At 47.9% G+C, this 19726-nt stretch overlaps 1 protein-coding gene across 1 annotated transcript in view; it reads left to right on the top strand.

Moving 5' to 3' along the window:
• The first annotated feature begins 6760 nt into the window (after positions 1 to 6760).
• Positions 6761 to 19726, top strand: part of LOC138581799 (baculoviral IAP repeat-containing protein 5.1-like) — a 139760-nt gene continuing 126794 nt past the window's right edge. The window contains exon 1 of the mRNA XM_069652817.1: positions 6761 to 7401. Within this exon, the coding sequence (XP_069508918.1) occupies positions 7294 to 7401 (108 nt within the window). The 5' untranslated portion in view covers positions 6761 to 7293. The remainder of the gene's footprint in view (positions 7402 to 19726) is intronic.

Raw genomic sequence — 19726 nt, forward strand, 5'->3', positions numbered from 1 at the left:
ATTTTCTCTGCTTCCCTCGTGTGTCCTGTCATGTTGTTTTGTCTTTGATTTTCCCCTGCCGTCGTCTCCCCTTTACACAATTCTATGGCACGACAAGGAGGCTCATATTATGCCAACAATCTTTACTACTGACATAAATAGCAGCAAGAAAGTTTTTTTTGTTTAACAGTAACTTTTTCATTTATAAAGAGAAAAACACATAGTTCATATGAACACAATGAAATAGCCCAATCCAAGATGGGGGCTAACCAACAGTCCATCATCCAATCAGGATGAACCGCCACCCATAAATGTCCTTTACTCTATCAGCAACTCCTCTTTCTTTGCTGCTGACGCACAAGATAAGTCCTTTGTTACACACTCGTCCTTTCTTCAATGTGAAGGGGGGTTTAGTGTTACTTTGTTGCTTGGTTCTTTGTTGTTAAGCTACTTTAGCCTCTAGCGTTCGCTCGTTCGAACGTTCATTGTTTCTATTGTTTGTGGAGCCGCTCGGCGTGAGGCGTTCACCCGCCTCAGTCACGCCTCGAGTCGGCCCCTTTCTACAGCCTGCCCGCCTCCTGCCCCTCCTCCCCCGGCATTATTATCTAGCCTCGCCTGCTCGGCGAGGGGTGTGCCGTTTAGCGCTGCTCGCGCCTCCTCCCCAGTGGTGTACTGTTCGCGCCTGCTTGGCGCACGTGTATTTATTTTCATAAGCTTCCCCTCAGCTCGATTCCGAGCGTTCTAAAAGGGGTGGCGCGGTCACGCTGCATGTGAGAGAAGCTATTTTAGGAGTGCAGCATTCGCCTGCTCGGGGTCGCTTGTGTCAGTCTGCCTCAAACGTTTGATTTCTCCCAGTACTGCGTTGCACACGCGAGTTTGTGAGGGCATTGCCTTCCCTCTGAATTGTGCCTGTTTATACACAGGTTGTTCCAACACCGGTTGGTTGTTTGTATATGTGTTTGCACACATCCTAACGTTCCACATACTTAGGTGGAAATCTTTGTCAGGCCTGCTTGGTCCTTCCCTTCAGTCACAGTGCACTTGGGGGTGTGGGTGTGTGTGCTTTTCCCTATACTTTTGTCATAATGCAGTCTAATAAGAGGTCTGAGGGGGTTCCTTATGTGGATGCAAGTACCCAGGTTAGGGTAGCTTCGAAGAAAACAGATAAGCCCAGAGAAGAGGGTGTGATGAGGGGGTTTCTCCTCCTTCAGTCTCAAGAGCGATAAAGGATTCCATGGATTTGGCTCTGGGGAATTTAAACTCTACCCTCGCCTCAGCCTTTGACAGGCTAATTGATAAAATTTTGGATTTTCATCCGGGTCCTGTGCAGGGACCTTCGATAGCCCCCAGAAAGTGCACTTCCAAAACTAAGCATTTGCAAGGGCAAATAAACCCAGTTTTAAGTTCATCTTCCCCGTGTTCCCCGTTAGGACCCTCAAACGTAAGTTTGGTGAGGGGGTGGCCCAGTCTTCTGCCCCTATTAGAGTGACTTCTACCCCGTTATTATCCCCTGAGTCCTCTGAGGATTCTGATTCCCCTCCTAAAAGGAGAAAAAGAAAAGTAGCCGCACCAGAAATGTCACATTCTGTTGGGGAACAGTTGTTAGATGGCAGTGGAGTACCGTTTTTTGACCCTTCCCTCATCCAACATCCGCGGTCGGCGGAGTGGCGTCCATCAGAGGCAGTATCCTCTTTCCTTCACCATTGTGTTAGGAGGGCTCTCCCCAATGAGGATAGGAGTAAGCTGCGCTCAGAATGCCCCGTCCCGTTATCCCGGATAAGGTGGCGGTAACCCCCAGCATTGACCAGTCCATGGTGGCCTTTCTGTCCCAAAGGGGTAAAGATCCTAAGAAGGGTGTGGATGGGGCTCTTAAGATCTGTCAGGATAAACTTTTGGACGTATTGGGGCCCTTGACCCAAATCTTCGACTTGGCAGAAGAAGCGGCTATGCATGAGTCGCAAATTGATGTTGAAGCACTCAGAGGCGCTCCATTTGCCTGCTTGGCAATGCTAACTCCTGTATTTCCAAGGAGAGGCACAAGGCACTATTAAGGTGCATTGATCCCAAACTTCAGGATATGGCGGAGGGAGAGGCTGGTCCCAAAGCTCAAGGGAACCTTTTTGGAGATAAGTTTATTAAGGACCTTTCAGCTTACGTCCATACTTCCACGGCCTTAGACAGGGCCCAGACGAATATTAGAAAGGTTTTTGCACCCCGAATTTTTGATAGGGCCGGAAAAGGAAGAGCCCGCTCCTCTGGCCGTTCATCCTTCAGGGACTCTGCCAGACCTCAGCAATACACCTCTAGACGGGCCCATCATTCCTCCTCTGCTAGAGAAGTGCAGACCTTCTATCCCCAGAGAGGAAATCAATGGAGAGGTCGGCGTGGCAGAGGTTCGAGTAGAGCGAGATCCGCTCCAGGTATTGGCTCGTCTTGTAAAGGTTTCTTCCCACAGAGGTTTGGGGGACAGGTTGGTGCGATTTCTTCGGCATTCGGAAAATCTCACAGCAGATCCTTGGGTCTTACAGACAGTGTGGGGGTTTCAGATAGAATTCTACTCCCCTGCTTGTCAACTCTTTCCCCCTCCACCTCTTGTGTTCAATCAAGAGAAGCAGAAGCTGGTGGATGCGGAGATCCAAGATCTTATTTTCAAGGGTGCGGTGGTCCCGGCCACGTTCAGAGCTTCCCAGTTTCTCAGTATGAGTTTTCTGGTCCCAAAACCCGACGGGGGATTCCGCCCGGTGATAAATCTCAAGGCCCTCAACGCCTTTGTGGTTTACCGTCATTTCAAAATGGAGGGTATTCATCTTCTGAGGGATACACGGTTCCTGGGGATTGGATGGTCAAGTTGGATCTCAAAGATGCGTATCTGGTGGTCCCGGGGTTTCCCCATCACCAGGAGTTCCTTCAGTTTCATTGGGGGGGTCGCCTTTGGCAATTCGCCTCTCTCCCATTCGGCCTGTCATCAGCCCCGTGGTGTTTCACCAAACTAATGAAACCAGTGATGGCTTTCCTCAGGTCGAAGGGGGTCAGGAGCATAATTTATCTGGACGACATACTTCTCTTAGCCCAGGATCTCCAAGTTTTACAAGACCAGTTGGATCTCACAATCTCCCTGTTGCAGGATCTATGGTTTGTTCTAAATGCAAAAAAGTCCACATGTTGTCCTACTCAATGTATCCAATTTCTGGGCTTCGATATTGATTCCAAAGAGTGCATCCTTCTTCTCCCAGACTCCAGACTTTTGAAGATTCAGAAAGAAATTCGCCTTGTCCTCAGGCTGGGAGTGGTTTCCCTTCGATAGTTAGCAAGGGTAGTAGGGATGTTGTCAGCATCTATTCAGGCTATTTTCCCAGCTCCCCTGCATTACCTGGCGCTTCAACATCTCAAGGGAAGGCACCTGCGCAGAAGCCTGTCTTATGCTCAGAAGGTGAAACTGGACCCGGAGGCCAGATTGGAACTAATTTGGTGGCTCAAACATATGAATGCCTGGAATGGCAGGGCGATTTTTGGGCCTTCTCCAGATATGGTTCTCGAGTCAGACGCCAGCAGATCCAGTTGGGGGGCCAGAGTAGGTCAGATTGCCACGGGGGGAAAATGGTCCAAACAGGAGACTCTACTTCATATAAATTGCCTAGAATTGCTCGCAGGTTCCTTTGCTGTCAAGAGCCTGCTCAAGGATCAGGGAAATTTCTGTGTCCTCCTTCGGATGGACAATGTGTCAGCAGTTTGTTACATCAACCATCTGGGGGGGACCCACTCGAAGGCTGTAGAGCATCTGGCAAGGGAGTTCTGGCACTATTACCTAGACAGAAACATTCTGCTTCAGGCAGAGTACCTCCGGGGATAAGCAATTCCATGGCAGATTGGAATTCCCATTACCTTCAGGACAGCAGCGACTGGATGCTGGACAGGAGGGTATTTGCATTGATTCAATCTCTGTGGGGTCCCATTCACATGGACCTTTTTGTCTCCCTGCTCAATTGTCAAGTTCCCAGGTTTTACAGTTGGAGACCGGATCCTCGGGCTCTGGCCACCGATGCCTTTCTCCAAGATTGGTCAGGTCAACTTCCCTATGCTTTCCCTCCTTTCGCCATGATAGCCAGGGCTCTGGTTCAAATACGCAGGCAGCGAGCTTCCCTGGTAATGGTGACCCCGTTCTGGCCTTCTCAGGTTTGGTTTCCCGCTCTCCTAGAACTGGCAGTGGATTTTCCTCGCCTCTTGCCGTCTCATCCCCAGCTCCTGACGGATGCTTCAAGGACATCTTTCCCTTATGGTTTGGAAGATTTCAGCACTTCCTGGTGCTTCAGAGGTCTTTTGCAGGACTCTATTGGGGTCATCAGGGATTCCTGGGCAGCCTCCACCAACGCAGGATATTCATCAGCATGGGCCGCTGGGTTAGCTGGTGTTTGGTTAGGCACCTCAATCCCGTTTTTGCTCCTCCAGTAGACATAGTAAACTTTCTGGTGGAATTGGTTAAGGAGGGTAAAGCCTATCGAACAATTAATGGGTTTAGGTCAGCAATATCGGCTGGCCATATTCTGGTTAAGGGAGAGCCAGTGGGTAAACATTTCCTGGTCAGGAAGGCTCTTAAGTCAATCAGGGTTAAGGTTCCCCCTAAGCCTAGATATTCAGTTTTGTAGGATCGAACCTAACGTAAGGTTCTGAATTTGTTTGTATCGTGGCCTCATAATCAGGATTTATCCCATCAACAACTTTTTTCAAAGTTAACAATGCTCTTATGCCTTGTCTCCATTAAGAGGGTTTCTGACATTCGAGCGCTTGATGTGGACAATAAGATATTCTCGCCACAGGGAGTAATCTTTTTTATTACTAGAAGAACTAAATGTATGATTTCTTCGGTTTCATATCCGGCATTTCCTGAAAATAATAAATTATGTGTAGTCCATTGTTTGAAATGTTTTGAAGATAGAACTGTGGAATTTCGTCCCCCAGGTACCTCTCAGCTGCTTATTTCCTATCGTAGGCCTTATAAGGCAGTGTCCTCAGCTACCCTCGCTAGGTGGGTTCGATGGGTGATGCAAGAGTCTGGTATTGACATCTCTTCATTCGGAGCTCATTCAGTTAGGGGTGCCATGGCCTCTAAGGCCGCTTTCCTTGGGGGAGGTTTGGAACAAATCCTTAAAGCAGCTGACTGGTCCAGGGAATCCACATTTAAGACGTTTTATCATAAACGGATTGATCACGTGGTTTTCAATGTGATGCAAGAGCTTTAAACTTGCATAATATGAGCCTCCTTGTCGTGCCATAGAATACCTAATCCCCCGCACTATCGTGAGTGGGGGTTTAGATTATATTAAAGACAAGGAGGCGAGTATTATCCCGCCCACCCGCCCAATTTTAACATCTGTCTCCTTTTTTCAGCTTCGGGTTGATCACCTTGGGAGATTCCATCGGCGGAGGGTCTTCGGAATCTACACCTGGATGATGTCTGGATTGTTTCCTCGGTTGGACTTGATCGTGTTATGTTTCACTGTTAAAGCGTCATTGCAGCTTCAGAAGAGGAGTTGCTGATAGAGTAAAGTACATTTATGGGTGGGGGTTCTCCTGATTGGATGATGGGCTGTTGGCTAGCCCCCATCTTGAATTGGGCTATTTCATTGTGTTCATATGAACTATGTGTTTTTCTCTTTAGAAATGAAAAAGATACTGTTAAATAAAAAAAAAACTTGCTGCTATTTATGTCAGCAGTAAAGATTGTTGTCATAATACTTGTGGTGTCGCCAGTCTCATTGTGTTTGGAAGACGAGTCCTCTGTCTGTTGCCATTGATTAGTGGGCTGTGACCCACGGGAAGTTAAGGGGCGGGGTTACCACCCAACCGTTAGTTCCAGATACGAAGTTGATGAATAAAGACCTGTTGCACCCCAGCTCTGTGTCGGCTCATCCTTAGTGATATGTTGCATGAGTGACACTACAGCGTGACGCGGTCCACGTAGCAGAACATCACAATACTCGCCTCCTTTTCTTTAATAGAATCTAAACCCTCACTCACGATAGTGCGGGGGATTAGGTTTTCTAATATGATTATTGACTTAGATTTAAATAACGCTTATTGACACTCTGTTTTACTCGGTTTTGACATGTTATTTGATTTTTTGTTGTACTTTTCTCAGTTCACCAGTTGGTTTTACATCATTATGTTCTTATTTAAAATTAATAAAAACAGGTAAAGGGGCTACAACTACTGCGGACGTCTCCTGGTGTTTTATTTTAATGCACCATCATTGTATGTAGGCTCGTGGTGAACTCGCAAGAGCAGATTTAACACCGAACTCAGTATTAAAAACTGTCATGAAAGCTTGCAAGGCCTCCATCCATGGAGATGTGGCACATATGAGGGTACTGCAAACCCCCACCCTCACCCCTAGTATTCCAAAGTTTAGCCAAGACGCAGAATTAGGGTGCTTTCCGGCATTGCATGGGCAAGGTAGTCGCCTCACAATAACATCCCGCAAAATATTCTTGGAAATCTGGGAATTGTAGTTTTTAAAAATGTTAAACTGCTAAGAAAACGCAAAACCGCGACGCCAAAGAAATAAAAACAGGACTGGGTGGCCTTCCCACGGGAAACTTGAACGCTCTGAATCTCTCTGCATTCTCTGATAAAAGAGTGGCGGGCATTCCATTATAGACGCATACTTACTTGTGCGATACAGTGCTGCCATGTTAGTAGTCAGTTGCATTTTGGGACTTGTATATTCCCCCCACCTCATTACACGAATGTTCCTACGCCTCCCAGAACGCAGTTACCTAAAAGTAATCACAAATTAACTGAAAATACGTGATACGCGACCGCTCCGCAGCTATGTTGAGTGCATGTATATTCGTGTAGAACGTTTGCAATAGCGCCAGAGAGAGGCGAAGAGTTTATTTTTTCCAACGTGCAATCCGCGTATTTCCCCACTAGAGAAAGTACGGCCGATTGCATGTGTTTTTAAGGGTGTTTGGATGGGTTCTTACGTGGGATGGTGATTAAGGCCTCGGTCGGGGCTCAGGGCAAGACGTGAGCTGAAAAGTGACAGCTTGAGTCGGGCGTAAAAGTGGGGCTGCCTTGTATTCTGATGCAGGCAGGATTCGCGGTGGGTGTGGCTTGTGAATCCGAGGGAAACAAGGTTTAAGCCAGGGTGTTGTGTGGCCTGTCAGTCTGAGCGATAGGTAGGCCGTAGGAAGCAGGCCTCCTGGTTGCTGACTCGTGGTAGTCATTGGCTACGCTTTAAATTGCCTATTTTCCGGTTGCAAGGTCTGGAGTTTTTGGGGCGTTTTCCATCGGAGGGTCTTGGGGGGTGAGTTAATGATGGACTTGCTACACCAGTACAGTGAGATGTACGAATACACCAACCGCCTCAAGACCTTCGTAGACTGGCCGTTCACGGAGAACTGCTCGTGCACTCCCGAAAACGTAAGTTTCTCAGTGACTTGTCTACCCCCTAACCGTCCCCGCTTCCCAAAAATATAACAAACCCCGTGTCTTTCTTGAGCAACAAATATACTGCACGAATGAAAGGGCGATGATATGATAGATGCTAAACTTCCCCCGAATTGTTATTTATTTTATTGATGTGCGTTTTTAATTAGTTCGTAGATTACATAATCAATCCCCCTCCCCGCCCCCCCCTCTACGTTTAAGCTGTTGAACTGTATTGTTTATTGTCAAATTCACTGTAAATGCAATGGTGGTACATGATCGCAAGAACACGTTACCTCCACGTCCCAGTACTTGCACATGAGAGCATGCCTCCCTCACAGGCCCACCCCCTTTACTTTGGAGGTATAATGCCCCCATACCTTCCCACAGTTCATTCTTTTTATTCCAGTCTCTGACAGGGACTGGATTCCTTTTTGGAGTGGGGTCGAGGGAGCAACTTGCAGTTACTTCCCTGGTGGCACCTGCCCAGCGGTATAGTGGCTATTGTATCACTGTGGTGCTTGGATTCTGCAATTGTCTCTCTGACCCTCTTGGTCCTCTTGTTGGGTCTGGGGCTCCAGGTGAAGTGACACGTTGGCCTCCTGCTTCATGCCTCTGTTCTGGGAAAGGGGGCGGGGGGTGTTTATTGCGGCCCATTCTTGCGCCCCTCTCTTTGTACGGGTCCTTCCTGATGCGGCCTGTGTTGCTGGGTGTGTGCTGCACTCCCTTGCTATGATTGGCGAATGTGCTGTCACTCCCCCTGCTGGTGACCGGTTGCAGCATCTGTTTTTTTGTGCAGCCTGTGAGTGGGCTGGGTTGGTGTGCGGACTGTGGATACCTCTTCTTGCTATGGGGAAGCACAAGGAGAAGAAGAAGCATGTTGGAACTGAGGGTGATTACTCTTGTCCAGAGCAGCATTCAAGATCCCCTCATGCCTGAAGAGACCTGGCATGCCCTATATGTCCGATGGTGGGTCTTGGAATACCTTTCTGGGACGTAGGGGTTTCAGTGGTCAGACAGTAGTCTCCTGGTGGCTTTTGGGCAGGAAGGAGTCTGTGGTGTCCACCAGTTGATGGAGTAAGCCTGCGTTGCTTTGGCTTCTGGGTTGCAGGTTCTGCTGTCGATGAGCGGCATGGTGGTCCCCTGGGCTGATGCAAAGGAGGTCTCTCTTCACAAGATCTGTAGAGCGGCGACCTAGGCGGATCCCAAAACTTTAATCACGCACTACAGACTTAATGTGAATAACCCCAGGGATGGTTCCTGTGGGGAAGGGGTGTTGTCAGTGGGCCAACTATAGCCTTAGGTTGGTTGCTTCTACAAAATAATTGGTGGTGGCTGCAGGATCGATGCAGTGTCTTGGTTTGTCTCGTTGCGCCCTCCACATGCATTGTGGCTTGTTTACACCTCCTAGATAAGTATTGGGACGAGAAAGAGCGGTATGGAGGTAATGCTACTCTTCCTCGTCACAGTACTGACAACCTGCCCGATGTGTGGATGGTACCATGATCTGACTTGGAATTAAATGAACTGAGGATTGTGGGTAAGTAAGGGACATTCTACTTCCAAGTTCTAGGCGTAATGCCGGTATGATATGGCATTTATAACGTGCCTGTACGTGTTTCTAGGCGCAACAAGACAAATGGGGGGAAAAGGGAGGACAAAATAACGATCTTACTAGGCCTTGTCCCATTCAGATCGTGCAAGTGCGGGGAAGAGGGAATGGGAGAAGTGCCAGGGGTGGGGAAGTGCAGTTAACGCACCAGTACAGCTAGCACTGGCTCATAAGTGCAGAGAAAAGGGAGTGTAGGGTTGCAGATACATACCTTAAGTGCTTGGGAGCCCGAAAGATGTGCGAGGGCGGCTGGATATGCAGGAGCTTGGGCCCAGGTTCAGGGGGTGACCAGGTCACCAGTGGACGCAGCAGTCGGGTGCATCAGCAGGAGAGAGGAAGAGAGAAAGCGGAAGCGAAAAGGAAGGTCTTGAGTTGCTTCCGGTACCGAAGGTGGTTCTGCTCAAGTTGCAGAGAGGCACGGAGGCTGTTCAGAGGGAGGCCCCAGCCGAGGAAATGGGTCTGTCCTCAACTCTTTGCTTGGAGAAGCGCCTGACCCTCTGTGAGTTTTATGAGCAGAGAGCTCGAAGAATGTGTACTGTTTGCATATTGGCTAACGAGGAAAGAAATCGGAGCAATATTTGTCATTTTCACCACCGGCTGTAAACTTCACTGTATTATTCAATTTCTACCAGAAACGAAAAGCAGGTACTGTTGTGGTGTTCCTGCGGTCCATGAGCCAGGGTGCTGGAGGATCAGGCCGCACTGTGTAACATGCAAATCATTGACAGACACTGATTCCCGGTGTCATTGGCTCCCCGCTCGTAACTGCTTTGAAGGTGAGCATGGGGCTGTCTTTTAGGGCACCCTGTGACATGCAACCTCATAGTGTGTCTTCACACCACATCACACTCCTCCCTTTTCATACAAAACCTGAACATTTGACAACCAAACACATAACTGTGCAATTTATCAACACATGTTTGTATCATAGTCTTGCAGGTATGCCTGCTGGCACCTGGACTTGCGTATGGGATATTGTCGCTTTCTTATCAGTTCTGGCACATCTCCCACCTGGTTGATGTGCCCTCTGGGTTCGGGTCAGTCGCTCCATCCTGTGATGGCCCTCAATGCTCATCATTGTCACCATTACTCATCAGGTGCGGAGTGCGACCACTCAATCTTCTCCAGTGCCTTTCTTTTCTTGGCTTGGAGAACCTGCTAGCTTATGGAAGAAGCTTGATTTCCTAGTAATTTGTCCTTGGCTGTCTGCTGCTCTCACTTGCAAGCCGTGTACCGTCACTACCTTGAGTGGCGTTTTTATTTGTAGAGCGCACCAAGCCCCGAGGCATCTGGGCGCATTTCTTAGGTAAAGATACGTTGCATACAGGTTAGTGAAATACAGTAGGTTCAGTAAAGTACAAGACAGGAGTGCAGTCAAGCAAAAAAGTGGAGTGAAAGTTTCTAAATCTCTTGTGTGAAGAACCACATTTTTGCGTTTTTCCTGAATACATGGTAGGAAGGTACTGCTCTTAAAGTTATAGGTAGAGTGTTCCACATCTTAGCTGCTCGTACAGCAAAGCTACTACCTCGTGCCTTCTGGAGTTTGAACCTAGGGATCTTGAGGCAATGTGACTGTGCAGATCTGGTAGGACGATCTGCAATGTTGCGTGAGAAACTGTTGGTCAAATATCTGGGTGCTAGATTTGCGAGGCACTTCTGTGTAGGGGACAGGGTTTTGAAAGCAATCCTTTGACAGATGGCCAGTTCAGATTGCAACTAGATTCGAAGATGTGTTGCTATCTAGGGATGTTCAGCGCTGATCTGATGGCATTGTTTTGTAATACTCTATGTTCCGTTGGTTAGTTCCCAGGTAGAGCGCATTACAATAGTCTAGTTTTGATAGGACTAATGCTCTGGCTATGGACATGCAATGTAGCTGTGGTTAGGAACGGTCTACAAACAGTAATTCATTTGCCGGTGTAAGCCGTCGAGGAGGCTTTCACATTGATTTGTCTTGATAAAGTTAGTGCACAGTCAATATAGGTGCCTAATGTTTTCACATCCTAAGAGACCTTGCTGATCTTACCATCAATATTGAAGGCGTTACTGCCCATCTAGTCTATTGAGTTTTGTTTGGGATCCTAAGAGGAGTAACTCTGTCTTATCGTTTAGACAGTCTGTGCTTATCCATCCAGGCTTGACTGATGAGGCAGATGTCATTAAGTGCTTTTGCGTCGGTTGTGTAGTCTCCAGTGATAGGCATGAGTATTTGGGTGCTGTCAGCATAATTAGTGTAGCTGACACCCAAATACTCAAGGTCATTGAACAGTGGCTTTGTGAACACATTATATATGGTTGGGGATACGCAGGATCCTTGGGGGGGGGGGGGGGGGTGGGAAGACTCCACACAAGACTGGTGCTGGCTCAGCAGAAGCCGAAGGTGCGAAGACCCTCATCAATCTGAAATCAAGGAAAGACTGGATCAAAGCATTAGCTTTATCGGAGAAATGTTCTGCTGAGGTTAGATGATTACAGGATTTTGTGATTTACTAAGTGGAATGCAGCCGGCATGTCTAATAATAGGAGGGCAAGTTTGTCTTTTAGATCTTCAATTTGAGTCTTGAGGTCAATCGGAGCAGTTTCCGTACCATTTTTGGGTCTCAAGCCTGATTGCCTGAGACCAAGGAGGTTATTTGTTCTTGAATCTGCAGGTAGGCTTCTCTATCCTGAATTTTTAATAGAAACAGAACCGTAGTGATTGGTCTGTAGTTAGTGGGGATGTTTGGGTCTGGAGTCGTGTTTTTTTTTTTTTTTGTTAGAGGAGGACCAAGGCGTCTTATAAATTGTTCAGGATTATGCTATTTTCAAATGAGGCGTTGATTAGGGACGTGATGAATAGGGCCAGTTCCTTGGCTGCTTCTTTGATGATAGGAGCAGGGCAGATGTCTCCCCGACATCTTGAAGTTTTTAATTTTGTGATTATGTCCTCAACCTCTTTAGTAGAGAGAGGAGAAAAGTTAAATAGTTTGTGAGTGTTCAAGTGTGGCACTGATGGGATTGGTTGAGAGGTGACAGAGGAGAGACTAAGTTTCTTAGATTCTATTTTACCTTGTAACCTCGTTATTTTATCCAATAATGCTTTCTGAATATTAGTGCACCTGGTAATATCTTTAGTGCAAGTGTTTGGTGGTGAGGCTGGGGATTCCAAAGTTCTTTAGTACTAGATTTGGCATGTATGATACGGTCATTGTAAGGTTTTTATTTATTTAATTTTTGGTCTGGGCAATAGCCTCTTTGTTAAGCGATGCTATTATGAATTTGTCTTTGTTGGACTCTGATGGAAGATTCTTCCAGCGAGCATCTGCATTTCTTTAGATTTTGCGTAATGATCTAAGGCATGAACCACAAGTTTAGGTGCACACAGGGTTGGGCTTTGTGCAATTTTAAGGCTGCTATTGTGTTTATAGCCTTGAGTAAGGTGTGGTTGTACAAAAACAGTGGGGTTTCTAAGTGTAGTACAGGCGTTGATGATCGGCTGTAACAGGGGTAGTAATTACTCTGTTGCTTGGAGAAAGGTTCTGGTGGTTGGGTTCGTTACTTTCCTTTATGGTGAATGTGATAAGGTGATGGTCCGACCAGGCACACAGTGTGTTGGAAAGGATATGTGTGTCACAATTGAGATCGCCCAAATCTACCAATCTAGTGTCCTTCCTTTTTTTGTGTGTAGGTTCAGTGATGTGATGTATAAAGCCTAATTCAGAGATCGTATTAGCGAGGGCTTGCGCCTTGCGATCTTTAGGATCCTGAAAGCTTATGTTCAGATCACCCTTTAGGATAATTTGAGATCCTGGCTTAGTATTAGCATTGAGGAGGACGGTAATGTCCTCTTCGAAGGTAGATAGAGGCCCAGGAGGTCTATATATGAGGTGTATAGTAATCGTTCTGGATGCTGAGATAGGTAATGGACAGTAGTTCTGCTGAAGGAATAGATTGGCTTGGTATGTGCGGCCTAGAGTAGTTTTGACAATGAAGGCGAATTCCCCTCCCTCCCCTCACACCTCCCTTTTAGCTTGATTAAAATCTGTCATGACAGATGATGGAATAGTGAGGGAGTGAGGACCCCACGGCAGCATGAAGCCAAGCCTCTGTAATTTCTAGAAAGTCGAGGTCATGAGATGTTATGAAGTCGGCAATATATAAGGTGTGAGCTGGCATTAATGAGTGCGCCCTTAGTGGAAGCATTTTTCAGATTACGTTTTGTATGGGATGTGTTTTACCTGGGCGAGTTAGCGTTCTATACTGTGTTCTTTAGGCGGTTAACAACTTTGGTAGTGTTTTTGGAGTTGGGTGAGTAGTGAACTGGCGAAAATCTAGAGCCTAGTCCCGAGTTCCTACTTTTTAGTGAGCATGGTTGGTTTGGTGTGGGTCTTGTGGTAAATCGTTTGCTCCGTTGGGCCGGTGTGAGGAGATGGGGATTGCTTATTGTAGATGGTGTAGTGAGCACGGGTTTGGATACTGCTTGAAGGCAGGATGATAGGAATTCTGAGGGTGGTATGCTATCAGATGAGGGTAGTCTCACTGACATGGATAGAGAGATACTAGGAGTCCTGGGCGTATTGTTGGGGTCACGGTTAGAAGGCAGTGGGTCATTGCTGACATCAAAGGAGGTCATGGTAGAAAGGCGCATGGAGCGGAGCAAAATTAGAAGGTGCAATATAATTAGGAACATGACTTAGCACCGTAAGTGTTACTCTAGGGTTGGTTGAGTGACTTGGCTCCTATTACTGTTTAGCAAGCTAGGAGGTCGGGTGGGCTACTAATTGGAAGAGTAGGATATGGTCTAGGATGGGGGAGGGGAGTAGCAGTTGGAATAGGATCATAAAGCAGTCTTCCTGACTCACAGGAGTGTCTAGAGTGATCATACATATGTGAGTGAACTCAGTTGCAGTAGCGCACACCAATTTAGTGGGTACATACATGCAATAAATTACAATACATGTATGGTAAAATGAATGTTTGACAAATATGTTGGAGTCTAAGCACGTAAGGCTCTAAGCAGGTTAGGGAGTATTTCAAGGCAAGGAATAATCAATAATTGGGATTTGCAGGATATCGCAAAACTTATGAGCATAGGATGCAGGAGTACATGTGTATACCAAATATACAGTCGATAGGCACAGAATGCATCCTGGGGAAAATCGAGGCAATTGCAGAACAGTGAGGGCGCAGCCATCCAGGTGTATGTGACTATAGATTGAAGGGATAGACTGATAGTAGCCACATGCCTGATTAGCAGCAACATAGAGGAGCAAGATGGATTGTGGAAAAATGGTTCAAGGAGTAGAGCAGTTGGTAGCAGTCTAATAACAGACGTGCTAGGAGAGAGTAACTTGAGCGTTGGCGGTCGCCACTGTAGCTCCGAGTTAACAGGACGCAGAGACTCGGTGATAAGTAATTTTTGCACGGTTCTTTGCTCAACGTAGCAAAGAGAAGCGGGTTCCCAAGCTGGCAGGTGGTATGGGTTGCCCACTTTTGTAAGTGTCTGTAATTCCGGTAATGATGTTGGTGAGTTAGGAGTTAATGCAAGGGATGGGCAGAGGATGCAAAGCTTGCTTACCCTATGGTCTGTTTGGAGCAGGCGATGGTGCAGGTAGTGGTACAGTCAGTGTGGAGGGGCCCGGTTCACTGCTACGGCCCGGACAGGCACAGACAGGTTTGGGCCTTGTACTGTAGACCTTTGACTGACCGGCGACGAAGATTGGTCAAAAATGAGTTCCTGGCCAATCCAAGCTGTGATAGGATTGTTGCTTAGTAAGGAAGAAGCGGCAAGGTGGTGGCCATTTTTGAATCGTTGTGTAGATGCATACAGGAAATACAAATAAGGTGGATTTGCAGGATATTTTGAGCTGATCGATGCAGATCAGTCAATAATTTGAGGCGCAGATGCCCTGACAGAATCACAATGCAAACATGTGGTCGCAGCTCAGCTTACCAGCATAGAATGTGCAAGTGACATCTTCCCAGCAGGGTTTAGGGTGGGCACGAGGACCAGTCGCCAACAGATCTGCCGTAAGCCTCTCTGTGCATTTTCCCAGTTAATCAGCATCTCTCTATTTACACGTACTGCTTAATTGTCTAGGGTGCCTGGGTGGGCACCTTTGAAATGGGGCTTCTGCCAGGGCCATACCAGTTGAACAGTGTTGGGTGGTGCGGTATTCAAGTAAACATTGTAATTGTGCCCTTTTCTCACATGGACTGACTTTGAGCAATTCTACAAGTTATGTTAAGGGTCCGCATGAGTCTCTCTGCCTCCCCATCCGCCCGTGGCAACGGAGGGGTGATCTTCCATTGCTGTATTCCTTGCTCTACCAGAATTTCTTCCAGACCTGTGCTTTGAAAGCTGGGTCCTTGTCTGAGCAGATTGTCCTTGGGGGGGGGGGGGGGGGGGGGGGGACAGAATGGTGTCTCCAACACGGGCACTACGTCGTGCAGGGCCACGGATTGAACAAATTCTACTAGGGTATCGGGACCATTGGTCCACCATGACAAGAAAATGACACCTGCTGCGTTGAGCCAGGTCCATGTGAACACAGTCCCAAGGTTCTTCACTCCTTGGCATGCAGTGGATTCTTTGGGTCTCGGGGCAGTTCCCTGGCACCACATACAATTCTTCACAAATTCATCCGCTTTTTATTCTAGGTCGGGAAACTACACTTTCAGCCGGAGATGACTCTTCGTCTTTACTGTCCCTTGATGTCCATGGCGGGCTAGTGCGATCATCCTCTCAAGTGCAGTGGGGACCACCATCCGCGAGCCTCTCGGGAGGAGGCCATCCTCGGTAAAGGTCAGCTCGTGTTTTACTTTCCAGAGCTGTTCTAAGGTCGCTTTTGCCTCACGTGTCTTGTTTCTGAAACTTTCTAGGGCAGTTTTCCACTGCCTTGACTCCATGGCACCCCTCAGGAATCGCGAACATCTGTCACTTGCCGACGCTTCTTTCAATTCAGCGACTTACATGGAGTTTGGTATCGTTTCAGCAGCAACTAACCTCACAAACTCTACCATCTCCGAGACACTGTCGTGCCCACCATCAGTACATTCGTTTGCATGCCTGGATGCAAAGTTCACCCCCGGTCTGTACGCTAAGTTCACCCCATACTATACTCTTGCAGCGCCAACAGCCACCTTTCTATGCGCGGTGGGGCGGGGTGTTAGCCGAGCCACCCGTCATGATGGGAAGTAACGGTTTATGATCAGTGACTACCTGTACTGGCTTACCATAATCCTAAAAAAGGTAGTGGCCGAATTCCTGGAGTACAGCCGAGGTTTATATCTCAGTTCTGAGAGTATCTCTGTTGAGTTGGGGACAGAGCGTGACTGGCATAGGCAACTGCTTGTCGATTTCAATCTTAGTCTGCTTGCGTGAGCATGGCTCCTAATCCGAAAGGGTGGGCATCTGCACCGATTTTTGGTGCTTTTGCCAGGGTTAAATAATGCCAACGTGCAGTCGTCAGGGTGGTTTTGATGTCATTCAACGATTGTTGCTCTAGCGGTGCCCATTGCCACGGCGTAGATTGTTTTGTGAGGTTCTGCTAGGGTTGCCAGGTCTTTTATAAACCTCCTGCAGTAAGTAACCATGCCCAGGCAACTTCTTATTTCAGAGATCGTGTCTGGTACTTTGGCTTCGCGGATGTCTCAGACTTTGGTTGGGTCGGCTGATCTTCCACCTTCTTGGAATAGGAACACAATTCAATTACTTTCTTTAAGAACTAACATTTCTCGCGCTGGAGGGTGAGCCCTTGTGACCATATTCTTTCCAGTACTGCCCCCAGGCGTTCCAGATGTTCAACTTCTGATTACTCAAACAAGGATGTCGTCACTTCTATTCGAGTCCCTTGTAGTTCGTCCAGGGCTCCTCGGATAGTGTTCTGAAACACTTTGGCCTTCTACTAGATTCAGAAGTGGAGCCGTTTGTACCGGAACAGGCCGACAGTCATGCCTGTGCCACTGGCGCCCACATTGGCAACCATCATGGACTATTTGGAACTCATTTATCTTCATAATACTCTTTGAACAACTCCTATCCACACTTTGGTCCTTCATTTCCATTTGCACGACTTTGGTACTTTCTTATTTAATTCACCTAACTACATGTACCATAATGCACCTTGCTACAGTTATTATTTCCTGGCTATTCCCATTCATCAGTATTGGAACCACAATCCCCAGAAACCCTAGCGATCAGTACTGCTTCCACCTTCTCAGGACCAGAGAGGGAAGAGGCAGATTACCTTCAGGTGTGTTGCTCCAGGTGCTGCCAATTAGCCAGCCTCAGTACAGGGCCGGGCTGTATTTAAGTAACTGCCTGCAGGAGCACAGTCTCTTGCATCAAGAGTTCTCCCAGCCCCTTTTTGTCTTGAGCCACGATTTGTTTGCTGTTCCTGTTGCCGTATTATCCTGCTTCTGATCCAGTGCCCTTTGCCGGTTCCTCTGGGCTCCCTGCCTTACAGCCTGCTACACTCCTCTGCCTGCAGCCCTGCTCCTCTGCCTGCAGCCCTGCTCCTCTGGGCTCCTCTGCCTGCTGCCCTGCTCCTCTGGGCTCCTCTGCCTCGCTGCCCTGCTCCTCTGGGCTCCTCTGCCTCGCTGCCCTGCTCCTCTGGGCTCGTTCCTTGCTGCCCTGCTCCTCTGGGCTCTCTGTCTGCAGCCTACTACAGCTCTCTGTCCGGCTCCTCTGGACTCCCTGCTACAGTCCTCTGCAGTCCACAACAGTTTGCCTGCACCTTGTGCCATCTGCTACTGCAGCCCTGGTTCCTTGTTTGCAGCCCCCCTGTTTCCTGGCTACTGCTCCCTTGCTCTCCTCCTTGTTTGCAACCCCCTGTTCTTGATCCCTGTCCTTCTCTTCCTTGAGTCTTCTGTCCTCCCCTTAGGTTATCCATTTCCGTTATACTGTTTCCTTCTTTTCCTTCTGCTAGCTTTCTCTTGTCTTTCCAGCCCTGAGTTACTGTTCTACTATTCCGTGTACAGTTTCCGGTCACCATTCCCTACAGTTAGATACTAGGTTCTGCCCTTCCTTTCTTCCGGATCCTGTTCTGAACCTTGTTCTCTTTGACTTCCTTTTCCCTGGATATTTCTGTTCTTGTCTTCACTTGTGTCTTATGTAAATCCTTTGTACAGAGCTTGACTATTGGTTTCCGGCAGGCAACCTCTGCCCCTTACCTTGTCGCGTTTCCAGTGTCATTGTTTGGTTCCTGCTGGACCAGTACAGGCTTCAGTCTTGTGAAGTACTGTTACCTTGTTCGTGCCTTAGGGTTCAGTTGTTCCCAGCCATGAGCATACTGAGTGGGCCCCCGTAATAGCAATCTGTGCAGAAGGCTGGAGTTTCCAAAGGTCCGTGGAACACTCTTTCCCATTTCTGCATACACCCCAAGAGGGAATCCAGTTTTTTTGTACCTTTGTAATCCCTGCCCTTTTTTGTTCACAGCTACTGTTGCCTATTCTTCTTTCTTGTTGAGCTTCCTGCTGTGTGTGCTTATCTGTCACCTTACATCAGCGCAGCCACCCAAAACCTACCCGGGTGCCCTGTGCCACTCTTGACAGAGTGCCATTCCTGACAGACATGTGTTGTGAATTATGTACCTGGGTTCTTAGTGTAGCACAAGCTAGTGATAACCTGCTTGTGGATCCAGTTTAGAGAAGAAAGTAGCGCCTTCAGGTTGGCCACAATGTTGTCGATCGCTGGCGTAATATGGTGCTGCCTTTTGATCGCTTTATTTGGAAGCCTCATGTTGACGCATATTCTTACACTATCGGGTTGCTTTGACTTCTGAGTGACAACTATTAAGGACACCCACAGTGTCGGTCCAACTAAGGGATCAATGAATCCAGATCAATGAGGTTCTGTATTTTCTTTCTCAACACTTTACAGTAGGTAGAAGGGTACTCTCCTGTGCTTCAGTGCCACGGGCTGGACCGTTTCATCTATGTAAAGGTGTACGGGTTCCTCTGTCATCCACCCAACGCCTGTAAAAACCTCCTTGAATTGCTCCTCTAGCTCTTCCACGTTTTCCACAAAGACTCTGTGTGCGAATTGTACTAGCTTCAGGGCCTCTGCACACCCTAGCAGGGTTTGGTTGCCCACTTTAGACACAAAGAATTGCTCTTTAAACGTTCTTTCCTCGTACTGTACTGGGGTTATGAATGCTCCTGCAGAGGTAGTGGAGTCTGGCTCCCAAAAGGGCAAATCCACACACCCAGTGCTTTAAAGTGGCTGCATAGTTTCTGGTAGTGGGTTATCACGTTCACTGACACCCCGGTTTCCAGGAGTACTGGGATTGTGGTGTTTAGTGTCCCCACCGAGCATTTCGGCTGACTTCCTCTTTCCACTGATGCTCAGTACTGGCGATATGAAGAATGTCTTCATCGCCACCCTCTTGAGTTTGTCTCACAACCTCTGATGATGCAGCATTGTGGTGCTCTGTCAGGCGCCATTCATTTCCTCGGGGCACTAGGGCTGGTGTCGGTGCTTTGCACACATGGCAAAGTTATTTTGAGTTCTGCATCTGGTACCGGTGTACCCTTTTGCTGGACAGTCTTTGCTGTGCGGAAGGCCATAGCTGCATTGTGTGCATGGAGTCGGGTGGCACTGTTACGTTGCTTTCTTTGTAGCCAGTTACCTCTGCTACCAGGGTTTCTTGCTTGCGTTTTTCCCTTGCGCGCACCTCCTCCAGTTTGACAGACTTCAGTGGCTGCTCCATCCTGGATGCCCTGACG

The sequence above is a fragment of the Ambystoma mexicanum genome, chromosome 3q (assembly GCF_040938575.1).
Source record: "Ambystoma mexicanum isolate Mex_15411 chromosome 3q, UKY_AmexF1_1, whole genome shotgun sequence".
NCBI classification, from domain to species: Eukaryota; Metazoa; Chordata; class Amphibia; order Caudata; family Ambystomatidae; genus Ambystoma; species Ambystoma mexicanum.